Below are 25,855 nucleotides of genomic sequence, written 5' to 3'. Positions count from 1 at the left end.
TCAGTCCCCCCCTATGGGGAGAGAAATTGTCCAGAAATGGACAGCTGTGCCCAGGGCAGGGCATACAGGAAGTGAAATCACACACAGTATTTATGGATCCCTGAGGGTCTAGCGACTCACTGACCTGGCCATGCAGCAGCAGCAGCAGCAGCAGCAGCAGACAGGCAGATAGACAGTTGGCCATCCAAAGTTTTGTCCAAGGTCAGCCACCATTAGGATGACAAGATGAGACAGCGATCAAAGCATTGTTTTGTTGAGCAAATGTTGTGTTTTATCTCACGTTTCAAGAACAGAACATACATGGACTTGATGTAATTCACAACACTGTTTTTCTATGGAACCATGTTTTTATGGTCGCCGTGATGGAGGAAGGTGCTACGGCAGAAATGTTGGCAACGAGCAGGACAGACTGCTTGTGTGAGGCGGTAAACGGAAAAGAAAAATCAGGATGTGAATTCTTAGAGTATCAACCCACCATCCGTGATATCAGTACACTTGGATGAGCTCCACTCGGATTTTCTGAATTAATGAGATAAGACGTCATCAATTCAGAGAGAAAGAGCTGTTTCTGGAGGGACGATCTCGTTTATGCAGGAAATCAGAGAAAAAAATGTTATAAAAAACAAAATCTCCAATCGGTGCTTGCTATGGTTGTTACTGATTATAAACTGAATCTTGACAAACAATTAACCAACAGTGCTGTGTGGTCAAAGCATAGACATATATATTGAAATACATAATAAATATATATACATTTATGTGTGTATTGAATGAAATGAAGTCATGAATTCAGAAGAACGACGGATTTTTTTTCAGTACGTGCGGAATGTGTGCAACCAGCAGGCGATGTTTGAGGGCATCGTATTTAAAAGAGGGGAAAATGCGCATTTCTGCTCGCGAGAAATGTTTCCATCATAGCCAGTTAGCTCCTAGGGTATTGAATGTGCTAGGTAGTAACCCTGTTTTCTATGGTAGCAGAACTAGCAGAGTTGCTGTAGGTGCTGGATGATACAGAGCACGAGAAATGTGCCAATTCTTGCCCCTTAACTTAAGAATAACCATCATAGATAATCGGATTTATCAGCGAGGAGCTTTATTTGTACAACTGAGGCTATTTGGAGGTGAAAAAATGCTGAAACTCCCTAAACAATTTCTAATGTTTTTCTTGCCAACCGCTGAAGTGAAGAGGGCTAGCGGCTCACCATTAGCCCCGAAGCTACCCCCGGGTGTGCAGCAGGAGTTTATTCTAAAATGTATTAATTTAATGTATTTTGAATATGATTTTTGAATTGAAATATTTGTTGAGAATCATGCGTGTTGAGTGGTATTAGCTCATATTGTGATATCCAGCCGGTGGGAAATAGGGTCGATAAATCCTCACGATTCCTGCAGTTATTTGATGCAAGGAGGGAACGTGAAAACTTTCAGCAAGAAAAGCAAGAAAGCGAGATGTTAGCGGGGGTTTTGTTCAGTTTAAAAGGGTTACGAGACGGAGGAGAGTATTATTGAGAAGTATTATTATGAGGGTAGGAAGAAAATCTGCATTAATTAATCAGATTTTTAGGAACAGTAGATAGAAACACAAAATAATGAAAGGAAAGATTCAGAAAGAGACTACGTTGCAGTTTTGGTGAGAAAGCTTGATGTTTTCATATATCAGCGATATTTATGTGACAGCTACTAATGCAGCAGTTCTTGAAGTGGAGGGATCCTGTGGAATTTCAGCCATCCTGATCATAACTTTTGTCTGCATTGATTTTGTCAGGAGCTTGGTAACTCAATCATGCACACACACACACACACACACTGACATGACAGTCTGATTCACTTACTGGTCCATTGAGTCATCAATGACCTTCCATTGGATTGGAGTTGCCAGTCCAATTGACCAAATCACTGATCTTTAAAAGCAGCTCTGCAGGCGGGGGGCTGAGTGACCCCCTCCCTTCCCCTTCTAAACACACACATATACATGTACAAACGCACACACTCCTTCCATCCACCTCACTCTCTAATCAAGGAGCAGGCAGGCAGGCAGGCAGGACTCTGGGTCGCCACAGTGACACTAACAAGAGGCGACAGCTCCTCGGTGCTCGGGGCAACGACCAGCTCGGCTGTCGAGACCGCGGAGAGAGTCCGCCAGGCACACACTGAGGCAAGGTTTGCTGTTTTGGGAGGAGGAGGAGGAGGAGGAGGAGGAGATGGAGGAGGGGAGCGGGTTGGTGGTGTGGATGCATGGGGAGTTAATGAGGAAGCATGGATTGGAGAAATGATACACACTCACTCAATTTTTCTGATCCACTCGCTCAGTTGCTCACTCACTCGCTCACTCATTGTCTTCAATGCAAGTTTTCATTTACATTTTGAACAGAAAGATGCACAAGACAACACACAAACACGACAGGCAACCTTCAGAAGTCAACCAGCCCTGGGGCCTACTTGCAGAGTGCTGTTACCCCCCCCCCCCCCTCCTCGCCAGCTTCACCCCCACCCCCACCTCCTATCTCCTCTGGAACACAGTTTAACTTCTGTCATTTAGATGAAGCAAGTGAGTCAGTCTCACAGTGGCGAGAGGATGTGACAGGCCGGTAATGGACAGGACAAAGAGGGGATTTATGAAGTATTAGTAAACCTTAATAATTCACTACACAGAAGACCCCGGGAGTCCCCCGACCAACCCCCTATCTCTGGCTCTCATCCCAGCACCGATGTCCTGTGGCTCTCTCGCAGCGCTTGGTAACATTCAAAGTCAGGAAGAATCCACAATGATCCTAACTGACTCATTTGGGACCTTTTCTCTTAAAATCTTTAAACTTGAAATAAAAAGAAAATGACTGGAACCTTCAAATAAATTCCCTTCTCAAATATCATGGTAAATGGTGTCAATCGCATCTCACTGATATGTTTTGAATGACAAATCACACTGAGTGGTTTCGATTGATTTTAATATTTGCTCCTAAATATGCAACCTCACAGGCTCTTGCAGTCACCAAAGGGTTAACAGTAAACTGAATATAAAATAAAAAAGTATTCTCTCAGAAGGAGGGTAAGCATTGGTGTAACTGAATTAATTATGGTCAGAGGGTCAGTTATTTTAGCACAGAATTGATAAGAACAGAAACTTGCCAGTTAAACGTGTCAGTAACATATCAAGGATGCATTGATGCCACCTTTGACTCCATGCCTTCTTCCTGGTCATCTCATCTGTCCATCATCTCATCTGTCCATCATCTCATCTGTCCGTCTATACGAGTCTGTGCAGTTTTCTTTGACATATTCACTCTAAAAAGGCAGTTTTCCCCTCTTGGGCTTCCACACTTTTGGATTCTTTTGCCAGTGTTTAAAATAGAATGTGCCTCCCTCCTCCATCCATTAATTGGATAAGGGCTATAATTAATCCTGTGTTTATCCTGCAATTACACGTCAAATGGGTGCTGTGGAGGGCCCATTTTGTTTGCTAGAATTTGCTAATTAACGTTAAATACAGAGTGCAGCTGAGGCTGATGAGCACCGACTAACATGGTGCAACAACATTTTTATCTGTTGTTGGTGTAAAATGAAAACTGAGATTGAGGCGAACATAAAAGTTTGTGCCAGATTGTATGATTTCATGTTTTGGACCTTTCTTGAAGGCAAACAAAAGAAGAACAATAGCCACTGTCTCAAATTCAGGGTTCCTCCACCACCACTGATTAATCGTTATCAGAGCTTAGCAGGTCACAATTAACCAGGCAGCATGCGCACACACACACACACACACACACACACAGATACAACCCTACACACATTTCTGTCCCAGCTGCTCCAGCGAGGATCTGTCAACAAAAACCCAGCGTGGAGTTAATTCCCTCTCTCTGCAGACATCTCCACGATGACTGCAGCCCAGGCTGTGACTGGCAGGCGCAGTCATTAGATCCCAAGATGCCCCCACTGGCTGCTCTTTTTTCAGCTTTATTTAGTGTGTGTGTGTGTGTGTGTGTGTGTGTGTGTGTGTGTGTGTGTGACAGAGAGAGAGAGATGGGGGGGGGGGTTATTGAGGAGCAGTGACGGGTGTCAGTACTGAGGCCTGGTCCAGTCTGCTGTGGCCTGGTGTGACAGCACCGCTGCCTGGCCACCCCACCCCTGACCCCCTCTCTCCTGCCTGCATCGCCCCGAGAGACGTGGAGGGTGATGGGGACTGGCACCGCAGGGGCCTCCCTTGCTGGTGCCTTTGCTGGTGGTCTCTGTGGCCTATTAGTGTCTTGCTATGGGCCTGTCAGACTGACAAAACAGGGGCCTGTCAAATTAAGAAGGGGCTGAATATCGTAGATATGTATTCAAACATACCAAGGGGAGATGGAGGCGGGAGGGCTGAAGAGAACCAGGATGAGGAAACCACCGGTGCTAATGTCGATGCTAAGTGGGAGTGACAGGTCGAGAGCTGATCGGAGAGAGCAGAAGAGAGAGAGGTACACAGAGTAGCAGGAGCTGATAATGGTGGCGTGGTTGTCCTGAGGAGACTTGTTAAGGGACAGTCCAGACAGCCACCATTCCCAGGGATCTGAATCAGGTAAAGTGCTCCAAGTTTGTCTCAAACAGCTTGGAGTTACAGCCTTCTGACTTAATGATAACTGACTGATGAGCTCTGTGTGTGTGTGTGTGTGTGTGTGTGTGTGTGTGTGTGTGTGTGTGTGTGTGTTTGCTCAAACAAAGCATCGAATGTGTGTACCAGCATATTCTTATCATATCATTTGCTTGGTAACTTTTTCTCTCTTCAGTGTTTTTGTTACCTCTCGTCCGGGGACTCTCCACTCCTCAGGCTACACCTACAACATCTATCCCTGTCAGACTGTAATGTGACAGCTCAGCTTTGTCGGTGGACTGAGATACTTCAGCTCCGTTCCTCCTCATGTTTACTTTCAGAGGAAGACTCAGGAGCGGGTGAAAGATCAGCAGCATTCTATCAGTTGTATGACAAAGCCTTGTGCGAGCATACATGTGTGTATTTTACGAGGGGGAGCTGTGGCAGTGCCTGTGTGTTTCGGAGAGGACTGCGACTCTCCCTCTCATGTCGCTGCGCGTTGCTGAGACTGAGAGGCTGATGCACAGTGGCAGCTCCCCCCTCGCAGCCACAGGCCAGCCCAGAGCCACTGCAGATGATAGTTTTAATTGCTTTCAATCTTTCAGGCTAGTCCCTGCCCAGTGGCGCAGGGTGCTTATGTGTGTGTGCACATGTGGCGTGTTTATATTGAGTTATTGTGTGTGTGGGGGGGTGTAGCTACTATACACATATGTGGCGTGTGCTTGATGGATGTGTTTGTCTATTATAAGAGGAAAATGAACAGAGAATTAAGGCCTCGCAGTGATAAATCCGATGCGCACTTCTGCACAGGAAGACTGAGAGAAGCATCTGTTTATCCGCTGCTGCTGCACATCTACGCAAGTGCAATAAAAGGTGAACGGAGCCAGCAGATGATTAAATAGATCCCCTTCCCTCCGAGCTTGTTTATAAATAATAAAGTTTAGGGTTTTCATGCAAAGACCTCAAAACACGCACTCACGTCCTTAAAAGCATTCTGAACGCGGTGAACTACAAAACCAAACGATCAATAATTCAGCAGGGAAGTTGAGACGGCATCACAGATCTCAAGAAACAGCCAGAAATTTGTGCCATACGTGTGAATTAAATCATGTCATCACTCCATTAACACCTGCGGACAAACTGAAAGGAGGGTTTCCTCAGAGCGAGCTTGACTTCTCCTTTCGTTCAAAGGAGGCTGCAGGTTGTCCACCACTTTTTTTTTTTTTAATACAAAAGCATGTGGCCCAAAAAGAAGAATATATTCCATATCAAACGCTTCGATTTTCATGAAATAAATAAAGGCCTTAATCTTGTAGCTTCTCCTTTAAACTGACGGAAGACATTTGTTTTAGACATTAAAGATAATGATTTCAGCACTTGTATGTATATGGATTCAAACTTAAGCAGTGCAATACAATGGCTCATTTACATGAATTGGGGTTGTCAAAATTAGGAACACCTCTCAGTTTCAGCAGCTCAACAACAACATAAATGAAATCCTCCAAAATGACCATCAAGTCAGAAACAAAGTCTCTTGCACAACTAGCACAGCGCAGGTGGAAGGAACACTTAGAAGGATAAACAACTTCATAATATCAGTACTTTTTCAGTAAAAAGAGGTGTATTTTATATACCTGATGAAGGTGAAGAAACTAAATACCTTTTTTCCACTAAACAAGTTTGGTTGTTTTTTCTTAGTTGCCAGTTTATTAGGTACAGCCAGTGCAGCTTGGTCCCAACATCTGATTACAGACAATAGGTTTATCTTCTACTTTTGTCTCCTCTCTAATATGTAGAATGATGCTCTGCCAGCAGGAGACATCCTGTGTGAGTCCAAAAATGATCATAAAAATGAAAAAGCGTAAAGAGTTGTCAAGATTTTATAACCCTGCCGCCTTCCTCGGAAACCACTCTTCATCCTCCGCTGACCTACACCTGAAAATATGCAATCCATTTAACACTCGGGCACATGTACAACACCCCGTACCCTCCCTTCTTTTCCTTTCATATCTACACACACGCACACGCACACACACACACACACACACACACACACACACACGCACGCACACACTTCTGGCCGGGGGGTGAATTAAGCCCTAACATTCCCACAGAGGCTAATCTCCATCCATTTAGAGGGTTGTAATATTTAATCAGGGGGCTCTGGACCGTCTCCCAGCGCCACACACTGTGGCACGGCTCATATGTTCATCGGAGAGGCCAGCCCAGAGGCGACGGCGAGGAATTCACTGTTAAAAGCCACAACCCACTCAACCACAGAGGCTCTCGCTCTGGTTTACTCTCCGATGCAACGCTTTACACTGGGAAATTTGGTAAAGCGTTCCATAGATAATTGTTTGATTATATTGTGTACACACGATACTGTAAGGAGTTCTTTACGCACTTTTTTTTTTAAAAAAGTCCTCTGCTGTCATCATTTATCAGATAATCATTTCCTGCAGTGTTCCAGGCCTGGAAAATAAACATTTAACTGAATGACTTCAGCTGGTAAAACATAAATGGAGTTTCTTCAACTTTGTAGGAAGCTGAAATTAAAGTATAGTTCATTTGTGTGTTGCTAATTGATTTAATTAAACCGGTAACACATAAATTACGTTTTTTTCACTTCAGAAAAGTTTCGAGGAAGTCAGAAAACCGTAGTTAACGTGTGTGTTTTTTTAAATTATCAGCTATAAAAAAAAAAAATCAAAGGACAGAGACGTCTTGAATTTGCAGCACATACGTCTGAAAAAAGCTGCAAAACATTCACTCTGCTTTTACAAGTCGGAAAGTAAGAAAAGAAACAATGCAAATACTGCTAGTTGTGCTAATTCGGGCACATTTACGTTGACGCCACTGCTGACATGTTTATTGATATTCTCTGTCCTAATTCTGTCAACTCAATAAATGAGTTAACAAATACACATGTAAATCTAACAATGAATTCTGACCATTTAAACCGAATCCATCAAAGTGGGTACTTCAGTGATATAGAATCCCATCTCTGTAAATGTGGGGGCCGATCAAAACTGAGGCAGTTTTACCGCCAAACGTCCCACAATGCACCTGCTTTGATCAGGCCTCTCACAAGCTGCGTTGGACCCCCCCCCCCCCCCCCGAGAGCACAGCTGTTACACGTTTGTCTCTAGTTACCGACCAGAAAACTGAATATTCAGTTCTTGATGTACCTTTAAGAATTTAGTTGTCACGTTACTGTGTTCATCTCCTGGACGCGCGGCGCAGTTCACTCAGAGGTAGTTTGCGTGGCCCTGCCTGTCCCGCCTGGAGGTGTCACACCGGTGGAAGCCAACTGCTCTCACCCTCACACACACTAAAGGTCAGGTCTCACGCCATCAGTGTGAAAAGCTGCACTGAAAAGGCTATAGTCCATCTGTTTGGAACCACTCAGGACTGCTGCCGATTCATCTGCACCTTCAGTTCGGCCTTCACCCAACCTGCAGGGAAACGTGTTTGCTGTGATTGTGTGGTTCATAAACATAATATTTGCGTTTGCTAAGCGTCGAGTGATAAAAGTGGCGTGTGTGGCCATTGTTAACGCCTGCTCCCTGATTCAGACTGACTCTAATGGGAAGGCCTGGTGAATTTTTCATGCAGCCCAGAGGGGGAGGACGAGCGACCGTACTGGTGGATTACAGACAGAAAGAGAGAGAGGAAAAAAGGGGACATTAAGGTCTCATCTTCGCCTTCTATCAAGTTTTTGGTGAACAGTTGCTTAAAATCTGAATCCATCTCCAGATTCCCTCAGTCTTATCACTCTGAATGGGTCGTTTTTTTCCTTTTTGTACGACCCAGAGAAGAGAAATATTTGAGGTCGGTTGCCTGCTTTCATCTTTTCAGCCACCAAAGATGACCAGGAGCAAGAAAACTGACATTTTTAGACAGACTGATCTGTACTATCGAAATAACATGATTTTTACGATGTCATTTAATGAAACAAGTGAGTTGATGCATGGATTCCCGCGTGTACAAAGCTTTAAAATGATGTTGTTCCACGTTCGTCTCTTGGGAATCATGTGATTAACAAGAGCAGCTTGAGCCTGATGATTCTCTGTCAGCTTCATGAACAAAAGCAGCCTGAATAATGCCCAAGATCTCAATTTAATGGGCTGAAATTTCTGCAAGAAAGCTCTAAAAAAATTATCCATCTGTTCAATGCACACATGCCACAGCTCCCTCGGATAGCTCGTAGCACTGTCTTGCGTATGCAAATATGTTTTGCCTGGAAATCTATTTGGAGTTGCTCGAAGGAATCCAGAACGGCCCTCCTTCTGTCTCCCCTCACTGGCTCACGCGCGGGCTCCCGTTTGCCGTCTATCTCCTCTCGCGTGGAAAACATTTCACCAGCTCTACACGCATGGACATAGAGTCAGTCAGCGGCACCACCTTGCCTCAGACAGCTTAAACCACCATGGGCCAATATGCAGATCTCACAGGCACAAACTGGCGGGCCTCTCCGCAAGCAGGACGAGGAGCCCTGCAACTGTTTGCTCAGTTGGATAATGCATGCAACATACGACGCAGAAGGAATAATTATGGGGATGAGGGAGGTTTGGCCCCTGATTATATTTCCTGCTGTTTAATACTTTGTGTCCCTTTGGTGCAGAAACAGCAGAGCATTGTGATCTCAGAACCTGTCTACAAAAAGATGAATTAGTAGAAGTAGAATGTAGTTTGATCGAAGGAAAATTTGTGTGATTCACTTCTGGGTGAAAAAAGGCTGAACTTCTTCAAACATCACAAGCACTCAAAAATATTCAAGTGTTGTTTTCTCCTCGTATATGAATATATATGGAATGCAGAACAGCCTTCATGCGTGTGTGCGTGTGCGTGTGCGTGTGTGTGTGTGTGTGTGTGTGTGTGAGGAGCCAGGCATGGGCAGATGGTCTACAAAGGTGTTACAGCACAGTGAGTGGGCACTGCGATTGATGCATTGCAACATCCAAGAAGGTGGAACATTTGGCTGCTGACCCGCAGTCAGAACTCATCGGCCCTGCCTTCTCCTTATTTAGCTGCTGCTGGAGAGCCGATGGCTGGTTTGGTCAGAATAAACACACACTCGGAACGCAGCACTTTCCCACCCTCAAGGGAGCCTGGGCTGTGCGCCGGAAACTTCTCCCTCGTCTCTGCAAGGAGGTCAGGATGGTGGTGCAGGCAGGGATAATGAGTGCACGGAGCCATGGAGACGAGCAGAGACAGCATACTGGAAGTTGCTGCGTTACACTTGGATGGAGAAGATCTGACCTTGAGCTTATTGTAAAAGAGTCTTTGTTAGCGAAGCCGCTCCATATGACTTGATTTGGCATGCATCCGTGTCTCTTTGCTGATATTGCATCTGCTTTGCTAGGACTTTCGGGAATAAAAGGATGTGTTGCAGAAGAAGGAAGTGTTTGATCCGTTCCAGATATGGAATAATCCATATTAATAATCCTATTTATGCAGCGCTGCTTTATAAAATGTATAGAAGTGAAAAATCCATTCTACTTTCTCAATAAAAACAGTTGATGGCAAACATACTCAGTGAGAGGGAAGGTGTTTTTCTGTCTCCATGGACTCCAAATGACAACGGCATTTTACAAATATTAATTACTTAACACAACGTGATCACACACACAGCTTTTAGAATCATGCTCTTATTCCATTTTGACAATAAGTCAAAATATGATGATGATGATGACGATGGAAAGGAAGCTGTAGAACTTCAAAGAAGAAATGTTCCGTTTCATTACAAACATTATTAGTAATGCACACGGCAAGATTTTTATTTCAAACCCAAAAGCGTTCTTACATCAGTTGAAACATGGAAAATTCATGAGTGAGCAGGCTAACCAAAGGCAACATTACAGCCGCGGATTTTAAACGTGATAATTGCTGTTTGAGCGCTGTTAAATTGTTAAGTCTACTGTAGGAATAACGTACCCCTCCATCTTTGAAGATCCTTGTCAGTGGACAAACAGCGTCCGTAAAACCAACAGGGGCACGTTCTCTTCTTCTATTCCCTTGCGCTTGTTAGAAATAACAAATAAATAAATAAAAACTAGAAAAAAGATGTAGTTGTTATATTTACATGCTGTCTAATTAATTATTCTACATGATCAACTTACTAAAAAAAAAACCAATTCAAGACGTTTCCTAAACAATGTTGTAAGTTATATTCCATTAAAATTGAATCTTCCCCCTCAAAGTCACTTTGCTGTGACGTTTGAGCTGTTTTCATAACTCTGCCTGCAAAAAACAGAAACCCGTGTGTGGTGGGTGGGGGGACCCTGAAACATTTCATAAGAGTAGTTTTATCTTCACATTTTAATCAGCTTTCTGTGTCCTCGGTTCATTAGCAAATTAGATCGGTGGATGCTGAAGCTGCGTGACACAACGTTCTGTGTGTGAGTGCCACCGTATGGATACACACGGCACCATCAGCCGCTTGTGCTCATTCACCGGTCTACCTACAAAAGATGATGGAAGGGTGAGATTTCAGCAAGTCTGATGTGAATATATACATACATACACACACACACACACACACACACATATATATATATATATATATATATATATGTATAGAACTACAAACACTTTCGACATTTATCCCTAATCATCAAGATGTTCTTTACGCAATGCTCTCATGCGTCAGAGCACCAACCCCACCTCAGTTACTGATTTAGGATCAGGTTCAGTTTGCTTTGAACATTAAAGAGAGAAAACTAAGAACATCCCCAGCAAATGAAAGTAAAACGCAGACGCTCTAACTGAGCTGATATGAATCAAAAAAGGAGAGAAAAATAAGTACGAAGGCGCCGCGATTAAATCGCAATTTAGTCCGTCTTCTATTTTCAAGTTGCAGGAAGACGCAGTGTTTGTTTAGATTACAAGTTCTTCAGGATACCGTTCAGATGTAATACTGTGGTGCTGCAGAGATGTCCCGCCGACTCATCATATTCTTAAAGAAACTGAACAAGACTGGTAATACCGCTAATCATTTTGCGTCAGTCAAAATTATTGTCATGAGATTTTTTTTTTTTTTTTAAATCGTGCAACCTGAGACACTTACGCCTTTGGGTGTCATGGATTTTAGTCCCTGCTCTCTTCTCTGGAGGTTCTCAGTGTGTGTGTGTGTGTGTGTGTGTACTATGTGTTGTACAGTGCAAGGGTTTCCCCATGGAACCAAAAAATCCAGTTCACATTCCTACTGAGCCTTTGCTTGTGTATTGTGCAGTTCGTTTTTCTCCGGTTCTGTCCCGCCTCCCGGGCCCTAACACAACTAAAGGGCGCTAACAAAAAACAACACTGAACCTAAATAAGACTAGCAAGCATGTCAGTATCAGTGCAGCACCCATCTCTGTGGCCTGATCCTCCCCTGCGTGGGACCCCTCTGTGCGTCAGTCATCATCCACCATCATCACGTTCCCGTTCAGCTCGTACTCAATCGTGGCCCAGTCAAAGATGTTGCCCTGTCGGACTTTGTTCCCGTAATGCCAGGCCTGGATCATGCTCCTGGACAGCACGTAATCCCACATATTCAGATCAGTCACCTCTCCTACAAAGCTCTGCATGGCCTCCAAACCTCCCAAGTGTTTATCTGGGTCCTGCCCCAACAGGACGGTGCCTCTGGGTCGGATGGTGTGTCCAGGTTTGTAGACGTGGTAGGTGCTACGTTTCCCTTCTACCCAAAAAGCAGCAAGACCAGTGTGAGACTCCCAGGTGAGGCAGAGGCTGGTACGGAAGGTGGTGAGTGGCGGCAGGTGAAAGAAAGCACCGTCGCCGCTCATATAAAAGGAGATGCGCCCGTCCTTCTCGCGCCACACGTTAAGCTCATCGTAGTCAGCTGTGCGGTAGGCGAACAGGATGATCTGGCGTTCTTCTGGGAGCTCAGTGGCCACACGCATGCAGAGGGTGAAGGCACTCAGTGCCATCTCCTTCTGAGGGATCAGGGCCACGAAGCTGAAGTCAGTCTCATAAGGGAAGACCAGGACTTTGCCGCTGAGGCCCACTGGAGCAGACCAACATAGAACATGATTAAACTTGTGTAAGAACAAAAGTCCAATTAGTCTGATGGAAATCTGTAGTTCAAATCCTACTTTGGGTGGCTGAGGAGAGAGTCAGACACAAGCCAAACAGAACCACGGGGGACACGGTGACTCTCTACGAACACACACAGGACACCCTTGATCAGCTCTCATCTGACAAACTCATACAGAGTATTGAACACAAAAAACACACATCAGAGGCCATGTGTGGTGACATTTTTCAAGGGGAAACAAAGCTTTTCTTACCATGACGATGCTGCGTTCTCGCTGTTCTTCTATAGCGATAAACCCTCGTGCTCAGTCCTCTGGTCTCCAGGCACCAACCGTGATGTCACCTCTGACAATAGACTGTGTGTGCGAGGGCTGAGTGACATTGTCCTGTCTGGGTACACACGCACATTTCACCAAAGTGTGTGTCTCTATTGCACAAGAGAGAGCGGCCTACAGTTTACAGCATGACAAATCTATACATAGCTAGTAGATAGCAAATTTGCTGCGTGTTTGGCTCTATTTTCTTCTGCGGAGGAGGTATGAAGCGACGTCTGAGCGTGTTGGACTGGATTTATGTTGCACTTTTCCAGTCAGGGCTTCAGTGTCTTACGCAGACGCAAGGCCAGCAGGAAAGCCTCAGATGGAACCAGAGACCTTCTGATTACCAGATATCAATGACCAATAGCAAAAATAAATAATAAATACATAAACCAGATGATTTCACTGATTATTGGGACTGAGTTTTGGGGGCAAAGGATGAGAGGAAGAAAAAAAGTGAAGCAGAGGATTTTTTTAATTTCATAATGCACATTGAGAAAAAAAAAAAGTAGAAATGTCCAGAATAAAGTCAAACTATTTCAGAGGAGGAGGATTTATTTCTGTGGATTTTCTAGAACAAATGTGACATTTCAAGATTAGAGTCAACCATTGGAAGTTCTGTGAAACATCACATACATCACACCTCTCCAAGTCGTCCTGCGCGGTGAATTAGCGACATTGTAGGTCAGAAACGGCTTTAGTGTAGAAATTCCTAGTTTTGCTCATTCAGACAGTGTGGACGTGGACAGCTAGATTTCTTCTTGACCTTTCCACTTCAAAATAATGACAAAAAAAAAACCTTCCCTTTTCTGATTTCCTTCAGTTTTTCTTGAAGCGCATAATGAAAAAAAAGAAGTTCCTCCTCTTGTTTTTCCTCTTCCCTGGCCCTAATACTCCTTTGTAGTATTCAGATGTACGAGATTCATTTTTAAGGTAAAAGATATTGTGTAAGTCCTTCCTTTCTTTACTCAGCTCCTGAAGTTTGCGAATATTTCCTAGCGTAGCAGGTAGACTTTTTCACGCACACACAAATAAACAAACATTATATTCATCAAACTCATATTTATTACCGGATTCATTCCATCTATTTCATTTTGAAGTATGGCTATCGTTTTATTTATTTTTTTAAAGGACCAAAAAAAAAAAAAAAAAGGAAAAAGAAAAGCATTACTAATGTGCAGCAGCGTCGTCATGTCATGAAAATCTCTTTAATGATACTTCAGTGTCAGAAACACCACAAAAAAGTCAATCAAAGTTCATGATTTATGGTGGGAGGGGGGATGAAAACTGGAACCGGGCGTTTTATGTTTATCAACATATCTACATTTAATACAGTTTCTCAAGCTCAGGGATTTCTAAAAAAAAAAAACCAACAAAAAAAAACCAACCCTATTTTGTCAAGAAATAAAATCTGAGATGCAAATTATTTACACTGCCTGAGCCACCCACAGACAACACACACACACACACACACACACACACACACACGCACGCACGCACACACACGCACGCACACACACACTCAGCTGAAACACCTGTAAACTAATAGCACTGAACCGAAGTGTGTTTTACAGAGATTGCGGGGAGGCGGTCCACAAGCTGAGGTATGCATGAGATAAGATGGTCGTCTGCATCTCTAACAAGAAGGTTGTGACACTCATGAGCCGAATGTTAGGTCCCCGCCGATGACTGGCTCACAGTTGTTGCAGATGCTTTTCTTTGTGAGAGGACAGTGTGTCAAAATTAAAATGTGTAAAATTAACAGCAGAGAGGATCAGAGGGGTTCGGCGCGTACAAAAAAACAAAACAAAACAAAAAACAACAACCATCTTTTTACTTTCTAAAAAAAAAAAAAAAAACAACCCAGAAAAGAAAATTCACTGCATGCTTGATGTGAGCGTCCACAGTCGTTCCAGGCAAACTGCGCGAGCCGAACGCAATGTCAGAGCGCATATATTCGTGTCCATCAACGACACACGGACCATTCTTCAAAGCACATTTTAGGATCGACTCCTAAAAAAAAAAAAATTTTAAAAAATAATTCAGGTCATGTATCAAAACCCATTTTGAACATATCCAGCAAGGTGACAGCTTTGTTTGTGTTTCGTCTTATTTCTGTTTAGATCAAGCGGCTGCTTCCATCCGTGTTCTGTTTCCAGTTAAAGGCCGCTTATCGTGAAAATCTCCTATTGTCCTGATAAAATAAGGAAAAACAATTGAATCACTGTGGGTCAATCGGGTCAAACTAAATACATAATGTATACATTCAACTTATTCAAATTGTCTACTGGGTTTGTGATTGATATGCAGAGAAGAAGTCAAAATCTCACAGTATGGGGGGTGGGGGGGTGGGGGTCGGGAATGTGGGTGGGTGCAGTTGCAGCTCCACCTGGAGGGGCAGAACTGAAACACCGAGATATGGATGACGCATTCGTTTTCTAATACCAAGATGTAAAACTTTGCATACGAACCCTCGAAGAACAGTTTTTTGGCAGCGAATGTCATGTAAATGCTCCACTGTTTTAATGTAGGAAGGAGCAGCTGGAGTAAACGCCAAATGATGAATTCCGCCACCGTCATGTGGCTTCTACTGGCAGTATGAAAGGGTGGAGGGGTGCTTTCCTGTGGTTGTGGCACTGAGAAGAGGGAAATGGAGAGACCTGAGGACTTGGCCCCTTGATTTCGCAGTCAGGGAAAAGTGTGAAGGAGAAGAGATACAGCATGAGAGAAGAGAGAAGAGGATGGCCAGAGGTGAAGGGGGGGGGGGGGTTTAAAGGGAGCAGCAGGCCACGAACACGACGCCTCACAAGTTTGGAGCAGGAAGTTCTACAGCGAAGATAAGAGGAGGAGGAGGAGGAGGAGGAGGAGAGGCAGAGCGTGGTACAAGGCTCCCGTTCGGTAGTCCGTAGTGTGGCTTTTCCTGCTTGTGTAGAAGTTCATATCCAAGCAAGGGGGGGGGGGGTGATCTGTTCTCTATAGTCCTGTGTTGAGTTGTCATGGTAACGAATGGAGAAATGGAAGGCAGGGGTCCATCTCAGTAGTCCTCCACCCAGCCGTTCTCCTGGATAAAGGCATCAATCACTTCCTTCATGGCCAGGTTGGGGATCAGCTGGTCCTGGGTCAGGGGGCTCCTGGTGACAGGGTCAAAGTGACCCACTCGCTGCCAGAGCAGGTAAATCAGGAGGATTAGAATCTGTGATAGCATTTACAAATATTCTCATCAGCCTGCAACACTCTCTAAGGTAGATTTCTCATCAAAATGTTGCTCATTTTCTTTAAAATGTATTTTAGCTATGATATACCTTCGTGTATCTTTTTGCCTTTGTCATCCTGATATCTGACTCTGAGTACTACAATTTACTACCACTTTGATAATAATATTTGATATAAAATTTGATGGGCCATTTATCATCTGACGAATTTGCTATCGTGACATGTCAACTAAAATATGACATTAATGCGGTAAATGGACAACAAAAACACCACGGCCAACGTGTATCAGATTTCTAACATCCTACTTTCTCTACCTTTGACGTGAGGGTCCTTTTACGAGGTTCTTCTGACACTGTTATAGTAAATTTCTTGCTTTTTCCTTTCATGATTTCTTTCAGGAGTGTTTCTGCTCAGATTCATTCACCTCCCAGCTGCACATGAGAATAATCGACAAGATTCCGCTCCGTCGGTGGAGTGAAATCGAAAGTTTGAAGTCCCGGGTCTCATTTGTGACTAGAAAAATCCCTGATATGACATTTAACATTGTCTCAGAACAGTTACATGCGGTAACTGTGGCACAGCAGCTGCTTCAGTGACGACGAACACGCGGAGCTCGGAGGTTTTCAACCAGCAGATGAGAACAGGGCAAAAGTGGCAATTTGAGAGGTTGAAAACAAATGTGACGGACGCGTCACAGGACAGAAATGAAGGCGGCTCGCGTACGGTTGAGAGAGGGAAACCAAATCATGGCACTAATCTGGTGCTCTGATCTGAGGTGAGAAAAATGTGAGAACAGGAGAAAATCAATTAAATGAAACAGAGCTGATGAGAAGTTTTAGAAGCAGGCTTTCAGTAAACGACTGCTGCCCTCCAAGTAAACAGACGGCACTAAGGTGAAGAAGACATTATTATTATTATTATCATTATTATTATTATTATTGTTATTATAATTGCTGTTGTTGGGTATTGAAGGAGAGCGTGTTCCTCTCCAGTGTGAGTAGCACTCTGGTTGACCGAGGTTTTGCAAAATTCCGCAAAAGAAAACGACAATAAAAATGCTGAGATGGCAATCTGACCTCTTCTTGATATTTGCATCAACCACCATTTTTGGTCCTGGCAGTGGAACGGAAGTTTGACTGACGTTTAAAACAAGTGATTCAAGTACGTCATTTATTCGCCGATTCCGCTGATTTATTTTCTCGCCTTTATTGACACATGTACTCACACGGCGGGTGCGAAAGGGTTTCTTTTTTACACCCCTGGAGGTGAATGGAGCTCACGGTTACCTGTAGGTGCTCTTCAATATCCTTGCGGTCGTAGGTGATACCGCTGGGTGTGATGCAGGGTTCCCTCATCAGCTCAAAACTTATCTTCCCACACAGATAATCTGGGATCTCTCGCTTCTGGAGACACACACACACACACACACACACACACACACACACACACACAGCTGGAGTTCAACTGTTATAGAAATCTAACAAACTGCTGTGTTCAAGTTGTGATACATCAACGCACATTTATGACAGTTTAATGAATATTTTCATTCAAACATCCAAATGTCACATTAAATATGGTGTCTAAGCTCAATCTTTGAATATATTTTTTCAAACTTGGTAAGGTTTACTTTTCCCACACATTGTATGTTTTCTTTTCGATGCACTATTTGCACGATACAAAGGCAGAGTTGAGTGAATCTTTACAGAATGCAGGTTAGGGGAGAAAAATAAGGTGTACTGTCATTAAAGAGCTCAGACACACACACACACACACACACACACACACACACACACTGACCTGGATCATGTGAATTTCAAATGTAAAAAAAAATTTACAAGGAAAGAGGTCAATTCGAAGAGGAAAGGACTGAAAATGTGTGTTCCTCCTCTCAGGCGCCACCGATGGACGTTTCCCACAGACAGGGAACGTACCTGTTCATGGTCCTTCCAAGCGTTCTCAACAATTTATTCCTTCCGTACCCCCGAATCTTGTTTTTGATTTTGTGTCAGTTAAACATCTCATACATCTATTGAGTATACAGGTCTTTGTATTTTGTTGTTTCATTGTGCCCCCCCATCGATGGCACAATGGCTCAAAATTGAACCAGGTACCAAGATTGAGAAAATTTCGAATTGCACCAGTCGAAGAATCTGCATCAAATCGCTGAGCAAACTGCGCGAGATTACAACAAATCTACACCTGAAACCATCATACACGTCTGTAGTCACTTAAAAATGTTTTAGATTTCCTGAGAAATTAACGGAAACATCAAAAAAGGCCTTTTGTTGAGAAACACAAACAAAAAGGTACCTTTTTTTGACTGAAAATAACGAGGACATTTAAGATCTGTACTCCAGTGCCTGACACTTTCCGACGTGGCAGAGAAACACCTCGCTGACAGGCGGCGTGAAGCTATCACATATAGCAATTCCACGACAACTACTGACTCAGTTGAGTCAACAACTATCTATAACGAGGATAACTAATCAACCGCACGTCTTGGCAAACGAACAGCGATAGTTGCCATGGACACAGCTTGGTGCCAGAAATAGGACGCAATAGACGCATTTGTCACAGACGCAGAACTGTAGACTGAATAGAAAATGCAGGAAAAAAGAATTCACTCACACACACACACACACACACACACACACACACACACACACACCGAGTCAGGCTATTTCTATCGTTGCTTCCCTGATCAAAGATAATGGTGTGAAGTAGGTGTACACTGTTCACAAAAATGCACCCGTGTGGGTGAGCGTGATGAGTCGTGAGTTCACTCTTTGATCAGACGCCTTTCACAAAGTGCATACCTGGGCTAAACACATAAGAAATATCACTTTTGCAGTGACATTTCATACTTACTTTTCTTTTCTCATCCACTTGAGAGAAGAGCTCGTCCATGTCCATGAGATATTTGTCCTGGGGATGTTACAAAGCGGCAAAAGATCAGCTTTATGGATGTTCAGCTAGATATCTGCTTCCGAAAAGATGACTAAACGAGTCACAGAGAGGTGCAAACGTACATGTTTTGATGCAAACTTGGTAGCATCCCCTCCATTTTGATCGTCATCCTGCTTTTCTTTGTATTCTTCCAGTTCTCTGCGTGGTGCAAATTTATTTAATAGTGACAACATTTCTGCAATGTAAAAGCGAGCCTGAGTTTGCCTCTCACCTTTCTTTCTCCGCTAATATGAGTTTGGTCAAATAGGCGTGTAACTCATTCTCCTGGTTGATGCGTTTCTCCTCGATGCTGTTCCAACGTTTCTTCTTGGCGATACGCAAGGCGCTGGGGATGTCATCTCCGAAATTCAGCCTCTGTTCTTTTGCTAGATTATATGCTGCATAAATACACGTAAATAGGAATGTTGAATTAAAATTATCGTTCCTACAGTTTTTTTTATTTCACTCCAGACATTTCTAGGGACCAAAGCTACATATCAGCGGCATGGAGGTTTCCAATTTTCTGTTCTCTTTGCTTTTGACTAGATGACGTTGAGTCTAGAATCAGCACTGACAACAGGGATATAACAATGTACAACCAAATACTACAAAAAAAATGGAGGGAAATAAAAGCATAAAATCCAGCCACGACTTTCAGGCTGGCACCAGCACCTCAGTAGCAACTAAGGGCACCTGAGTGGCATCTAGCAGCAGATGCAGGGTTTGAAGCAAATAAACCAGGCTGAAGAACATAGTGAGTATTTCCATCAAAAAATGGCAGCTGGGGGAATGTTAGGATTGCACAATATTACAATATAAAACACCATATTTTATCCCCCCCCCAAATTTTAGGTAGTTCTGCGCATTAAACTGTTTTAAGAAAAATCTAAACAAGCAAAATGCAAATCAAAATCCCTTTACAGAAACACAGGCAGTGGTGTCTAATGGCCGCCCTTCATGACATTAAATGAAGTAAAACGTAGTTTTTCATCTTTTAAAATGTTTTTGCTTTGCTTTCTCCTTGACAACCAAGCATGTACATGATTTTAATGTACTGAATTATTACGTATGTTCCGAATTGAAAATAACCTTTAAAAAAAGAAGGGAAAAAAGGCAATGTTTACTATAAACACACAGTTTACCGCTGCTGACCTGTCATGAGAAGTCGCTTCTCAGTGTTGCTATGTGCCACTGGATGCCACTGAGGTACCAGCAGGTCCCAGTGAGGTTCAACGGTCAGTGGGAAGATCTCAACTTTACTGGAATTATCACGTGGAGAAAAAGAAATCTCTTCTATGTGCGGCAGGCGTTTACTTTCCTCACCTTTCTGTAGGTTTCCAATGGCCTCATCGTAGTTCTCCAGCTCCAGGTGACACTGGCCCAAGAAAAAGTGGGCCTTGACAGACTGACTGTCCAGCTCCAGCGCGTGCTTACAGTCTGCCAGAGCCTTGTCATGCTGCTGCAGCTTCACATGGCACAGAGCTCTGTTGGTGTAGTACACTGCCACAGATGGATTTCGGTTCTAGAAAGCAGGACAGAGGAATCATCACACATTTGTAAATGAAGGAGGGTAGTCATCTTTTCTGTTCTTCTGACCTGAACATTCTAGAGTGTTCATAAAGGAAGACCTGGCATTCATTTTACAATGCTATCAACTCACAATAGCTTTGCTGTAGCATGTAGCAGCCTCCTGGTACTTGCGGCACAGGAACAGCCGGTTCCCCTGCTCCTTCAGTTCCTGCGCGGTGGAACTCTTCTCCGGGCTGCCGGCCATCTTCTCCACCGGCTCCGCGGGGCCCGCCTCGCCCTGCTTCCCTATCCTGTTCCCCGTCTCTTCGGCTGGCAAACCGACAGGTTTAAGAATGCCCCGTCCCTCCCGAATCTGGAAATCTGGATCAGAGAAACCATGCGAGTTATGCCAAGTGTTCCCGACGTGAAGGCCCCGCAATGCGCCCCCAGTGCGCGTCTTGAGCAAATTAGGTGCAATTCTTGATGCCACCCAAAACGCATTCGCTGACTGTGCACACAACTGAAAAACACAGCGAGGTGGCCAGGCTGCCGGTGAATTAACTCTTTACGTGACGGAAATGAGCAACCCAGCTAGCAAACCAGACATCGGAGAACATTAACTGTTGAACTCTCATCAACCGGCCAGTACGCTAGCAGCCTCTGTACAGGCTTCTATCTGGTACACACTGGTGGGTAGGGGCTTTAAGAGGGTTGCACTTAAAAAAATCCCTTTTTGCAGACAAGAAGTAGCGACATACAGAACACACAGAAACCAACACAGACAGCTACAATACCTCTAACTTTGATTAGCTGCAAAAACCAGAACGGCGCTAACCGAGTGCTAATTAGCTACCTAGCATACTCAGGTGGGGGTAATTTACATTTTTCCGAAGTCTAACACTAAATTTAAGGACAAACGAAGTCGAGAATTGAACCCCAACTCACCATGGGCCGTTAAAAGCCGTGGTGTTTAGTTCGGCTCAACGCCGTTATGCAAATGCAGAATAGAGAAAATAAGTTCGCTAACGCTCAGTTAGCTCGTATGCTAGGCAGCTTTAATTGTGCCGTTTTGATGCGAGTCGTTGTTTGATTCTTGGTGCCAACAGTGTGTAGCTTCAAATCCTCACCTTCTGATTGAAAGCTTACATACAAGCAAAACTGATTTCATATGATGTAAAATCACCTCCTGTTCGATTAATTTTCTCTCGTTCGAGATGTCATGACAGGTTGTTGTTGTTATGCTGACGTCAAGCGTTTACCTACGTCTACGGAAGCCGAAAGGACTTTTCTCGATCAGGCCATAAATGGTTAAAACGCATTTTGTCAATTAAATGAAAATATTGTGTTTGTCGAAAATTTGTCGGTTTCCTTTGCGTATCTGCACGATTTTCGACTGCATTGTTGAGTCAAAGTTTTCTTTTAAACCACATATATTACTGAGAGACCAGTCGCAATCCAAAGTCTTATCAGCAGATGGTGCTCCGATCACATGGTTTATTCAAAACTCATTGAGGTGTTAACTGGAATTTCTTTAGGCAAACTCGTCACATAGAGAGATGAATCTAATACTATTGTGATTTTTTTAGACTGTAAGAAGTGTAGAAAAACTCCAATAAATCCCTGAAAATTCTGACTTTTGATAATAAGGAAAAATAATAACACTATACTTGTATGCCACAGATTTTTTTTTTTTTTTTTTAGCCTGACAAGACAATGATCAAGTGTTGAAGACTTTGTCAGGTTTAGGTTAGATTATTATCAAGATAGTATATATTATCAGGCCATCCCACCCACAGAGAAATGCAACCACACAAAGGCAGTTCCATGGATGACCCCCGGGTGTCTGGGGGCCTTTATAATGAGAAAGAACATTCAAGATTATCCGTGGAGTTATTAGTGAGCCTGTGACTGTGGATGGAGTAGCTTTCATCCCAGTTTGTGAAGGCTCCAATCAGAGATCAATGTGTGTGAAGATTAGGACCCATCCTTTGAGCAAACACACTGATAAATGAGTGTGTGTGTGTGTGTGTGTGTGTGTGGGGGGGGGGGGGGTAGCGGTAGAATCACACTACCAGTGCTGTGTGTCCCCAGCTGTGTTTGCCTATCTGCACCAGTTTGGTTCCCCAGAACACCCACTCACCCCAGTTCCCTTTTTTATGACCACAGGGTAACACACCAATTATGTACTTCTATATGCAGCACTGTGAGGATTAAATGGTTAACAGCAAATTCATAAATAAACTCTCTCATAAATGATTTGGGAAGAACTCAAAAAAACAGGTAAAATTGTAATTAAATGAATAACTCACTGACAACGTCAAGTAAAAGTGAACAATTTTAACTTCATATTGTCTGAATTTGAGGCGGATCACACAAGTACACCACGAGTCATTCTGAGCTCAAACCGCTACAAAAATACAAAGATGACATTAATAGTTACAACCAAAAATACACATTCTGCACTTAAAAAAAAAGATTTGCATTGTGACGAGTCCACAATAATCCCTCTTTTTCTCCTTAAATGCCATTTCTGAAATCCCCAGCTCTATGAGTCAACAAATCCTTTGACACTTGCTCGCAGTTCCTGTTGGCTGAAACGTGCTTTCACATACCCAGAATATAAACACTGACATAATCCCATACAGTGTGTGTTTTTCAACAATGAGAAGCTAATTTATGGAGAGGATTAATGTCATTAACTGGCTCAAATTTTCAAATTACATCTCGACTGAGGTGTTATTTCGTTTTCCTTTTTTTTCCCTTCATGATCTGATTAAGAGTTGCTCAGAATATACTGCAATCAGTTTTTTAGTTATTATAGTCTAAAGAGAAAAAAAGTACAGTCATATTCTGTATATTTTCTTGCCATGCAAACCTCTAGAGATTGAACAAAATTCTACAACTGTATACTGTGAGGGAGAAACCCTTCGTTCTAAAGCCGGGAGTAGTAATTGGAGGGATTAGGAGTTTGTTTGCAAAGGATTACGATTAGAATAGAAACAAACTGTGCGCATTGTGACCGTTCATTTGAAGTGTTCTGTGTCTAGATTCGAACCGTCGTCTCTCACCAACCAGCTCTCAGCTCAATGTCTCATATCCCAACCGTCATCCTCCAGCATCCCCCCCCCCCCATTAACTGTTGTTGCCCACTGCACCAGCTGGCTGAGCTTCCAGTCACCTTGGCAACAAGACGAGGAAGTTGCCCGGCTCTTCTGGCACTGCTGAAAAGCTGCCACTTCCTGATTGATTCTAGTTCTTTCTTTCTGTCTGTGTAGTCCTTTTCCCATTTGGCAGGGGTCTCCGCTATTCAGGGCCAAAGCACCTGAAAAGAGAAAAAGAACCAACGCACTAGCATAAGCATTAAGGGGGAAACAAAAGCTGTAAATGGGTAAAACAAAAGCTGTATTTATCCAAAATGGCGTTCCTTTATTCGGTGGGTTTGCTCATTTTGAGAAAGGGTAAGACTCATAGACTAACTAGAACTGGGACAAAAAAGTTCAAATAATAGTTCCATTCTTTTAACTGAAAGATGATGAGGCTCAAGGAAATTATTGTCTGGCTGTACCTCAAATACACTCATCCCTTATTTTTGTTTTGCATCTTGTAAGCTTGATTTGTTCGCTGCTATGGTGGTTCACTGTGAAAGCTGACATCATGTCCTACAGTCAGCACACGGTTTCTGCTGCTGGAAAGAGGAGAGAGTGACTGGCTGAATTTTAGGGGCCAGGACTTGTGTGATGTCACAAATCCTCCAGACTATAATCTCTTGTGCCTCTCTGCAAGTTAAAAAAAATATTTATGTCACACAAATCAACGTTAAATCACAGTGCAGAGCATCCATAGATCAAAGCTCAAATTTTTCTGGTCTGACTGTTAATCAGCTGATAAATCAGTTTTGTAATTCTCATAACAGCCACAAGTCAATAGAGTTTAAACATTGAATTTGGATTTTGGAGGCATGATTGTTAAGATGCAGTTAAACAGCATTCAGGACAGGAACATGTCTGCACTGTAATGTGGTTGAATGTGACGAGTGAATTCCTGACCAAAACCTGCAGGTGTCACATAGAAACTCCCAGCTCTGAATGGTATAACTGACACCAGAACAGTTCTATCAAGCATTTTCCTCTCACGATTTAACATTTTGAAGTGTTAAGTAATCATTTATAGAGGACAACAGACTGTGTAATTATGCCTGAAATCTCTTTGAGGGTAAGGGTTGGAGGAGGGATATGCTGATGTTAAATTAAAGCAGAGAAAAGCCAAGGGGTCACAGGTCATTGAGACACCTCTGGATCCATGATTAAGCTTCCCCACAAACGGAGAGTGTGGACTTCCTACCCTCCAAATCAAACCTCTCACACACAAACGACAAAGTGCACATTTAGTTGCACTAACCTCTGAATTTTCAGGAATCAGAGGAAATCTTAATCAGCACAATCCTCAGCGAAGGGTCAGAGTGCTTGAAAAGATATTTGCAGTCAGCAAATGGAACTCTCCATCACGTCTGGTGGCGACACCCCCATCAGTGCCTGGTAGTGTTATAGTCTTGCATTTGCTTTTAATTTTTTTTTTTTTTTTTGTAGAGAGAAGAAAAAAGAAAAACTGAATTCAAAGAGTTTGTTTTTGAAACCTGTCGTGTTTGTGCAAAAAATGTTTTAACACCCTGGGGGGTCAACAGCACACTGGCTGAGACACCCCCAACTCCCAAAACACACACACACACACACACACACACACACACACACACACACACACACACACACACACACACACACACACACATAAACACACCGTGGATTGATGTGTGACGGCTGGGGGTGGAGGCGGCTGCTGTGTGGCTTGTATAAGTGGTGGGGGAGAAGCTTCACAATGGACCAAAGTTTTTGGAGGGAAATCAAAACTTCTGGGCCTTACTCATTCTGGGATGCGGGGGGAATTTCATCCGCCCACCCTTCACCATTGCATTCCCATGTAAAAGAAAGAAAAATAAAAGAAGAAGCTGAATGATTAATTAAAATAACAAGTACTTCCAGATGGAAACAATATTTGTTTATTTGTTGGTTAACTGCTGGCTTTAACGACAAAACTGAGTTTTTATAATTATAATGAGCTTTGTTCTAGTCGCGCCATCACATTATCAAGTCAACAGCAGCTGCCGAGCTGAAGCTCAGTCAGTCGGCTGGTGAGGACAAATCCGTGTGTTTTAACTCCAGAAGTCAATGAGCAACTTCACAGGAGTGAGCACCACCAGCAGAGGCACCAAGAAGTT

At 43.3% G+C, this 25,855-nt stretch overlaps 2 protein-coding genes across 6 annotated transcripts; both read right to left on the bottom strand.

The window, feature by feature from the left end:
• Positions 1–10,260: 10,260 nt before the first annotated feature.
• Positions 10,261–12,989, bottom strand: LOC147239521 (C-reactive protein-like). 2 transcript variants are annotated; one of them, XM_086195782.1, is made up of 4 exons: positions 12,853–12,989; positions 12,658–12,721; positions 11,913–12,569; positions 10,261–11,025 (listed from the first exon to the last, which is right to left on the bottom strand). In XM_086195782.1, the coding sequence occupies exons 1-3, from the start codon at positions 12,853–12,855 to the stop codon at positions 11,959–11,961; spliced, it is 678 nt and encodes a 225-aa protein (XP_086051908.1). In that variant the 5' UTR covers positions 12,856–12,989; the 3' UTR covers positions 10,261–11,025; positions 11,913–11,958. The 2 variants fall into 2 exon arrangements, with proteins under 2 accessions (XP_086051908.1, XP_086051907.1); XM_086195781.1 differs by lacking the exon at positions 10,261–11,025 and having other exon boundaries at positions 11,046–12,569.
• A 685-nt stretch (positions 12,990–13,674) lies between these two features.
• On the bottom strand, positions 13,675–21,853 carry stub1 (STIP1 homology and U-Box containing protein 1). Of its 4 annotated transcripts, XR_015111618.1 has the most exons (9): positions 21,711–21,842; positions 20,735–20,964; positions 20,398–20,596; positions 19,307–19,472; positions 19,158–19,233; positions 18,997–19,053; positions 17,415–17,531; positions 15,387–16,075; positions 13,675–15,109 (listed from the first exon to the last, which is right to left on the bottom strand). XR_015111618.1 is itself a non-coding variant. In XM_086196004.1 (8 exons), the coding sequence occupies exons 2-8, from the start codon at positions 20,846–20,848 to the stop codon at positions 15,950–15,952; spliced, it is 855 nt and encodes a 284-aa protein (XP_086052130.1). In that variant the 5' UTR covers positions 20,849–20,964; positions 21,767–21,853; the 3' UTR covers positions 13,677–15,949. The 4 variants fall into 4 exon arrangements, 3 of the variants coding, with proteins under 3 accessions (XP_086052130.1, XP_086052129.1, XP_086052131.1); XM_086196004.1 differs by having other exon boundaries at positions 13,677–16,075; positions 21,767–21,853; XM_086196003.1 differs by having other exon boundaries at positions 13,677–16,075.
• Positions 21,854–25,855: the final 4,002 nt, after the last annotated feature.

This window comes from Aulostomus chinensis, chromosome 23, assembly GCF_037954235.1.
Source record: "Aulostomus chinensis isolate RoL2024-O1b breed Wild chromosome 23, RoL_Achi_v1.0, whole genome shotgun sequence".
Lineage (NCBI taxonomy): Eukaryota > Metazoa > Chordata > Actinopteri > Syngnathiformes > Aulostomidae > Aulostomus > Aulostomus chinensis.
The sequence above is the reverse complement of the archived record's forward strand: the minus strand, read 5'-3'. Positions and strand labels throughout refer to the sequence as shown.

Bases quoted from the DNA above. Each gene is read 5' to 3' on its own strand.
- LOC147239521 (XM_086195782.1), bottom strand. The intron at 12,570-12,657 runs GTAGGATTTGAA...GGTCTGCTCCAG, and splicing joins TCTCTCCTCAGCCACCCAAA to TGGGCCTCAGCGGCAAAGTC.
- stub1 (XM_086196004.1), bottom strand. From the start codon at position 20,848: ATGGCCGGCAGCCCGGAGAAGAGTTCCACCGCGCAGGAACTGAAGGAG. The intron at 19,234-19,306 runs GTGAGAGGCAAA...TGCACCACGCAG, and splicing joins ATATTAGCGGAGAAAGAAAG to AGAACTGGAAGAATACAAAG. The intron at 16,076-17,414 runs GTAACCGTGAGC...CTGCTCTGGCAG, and splicing joins ATATTGAAGAGCACCTACAG to CGAGTGGGTCACTTTGACCC.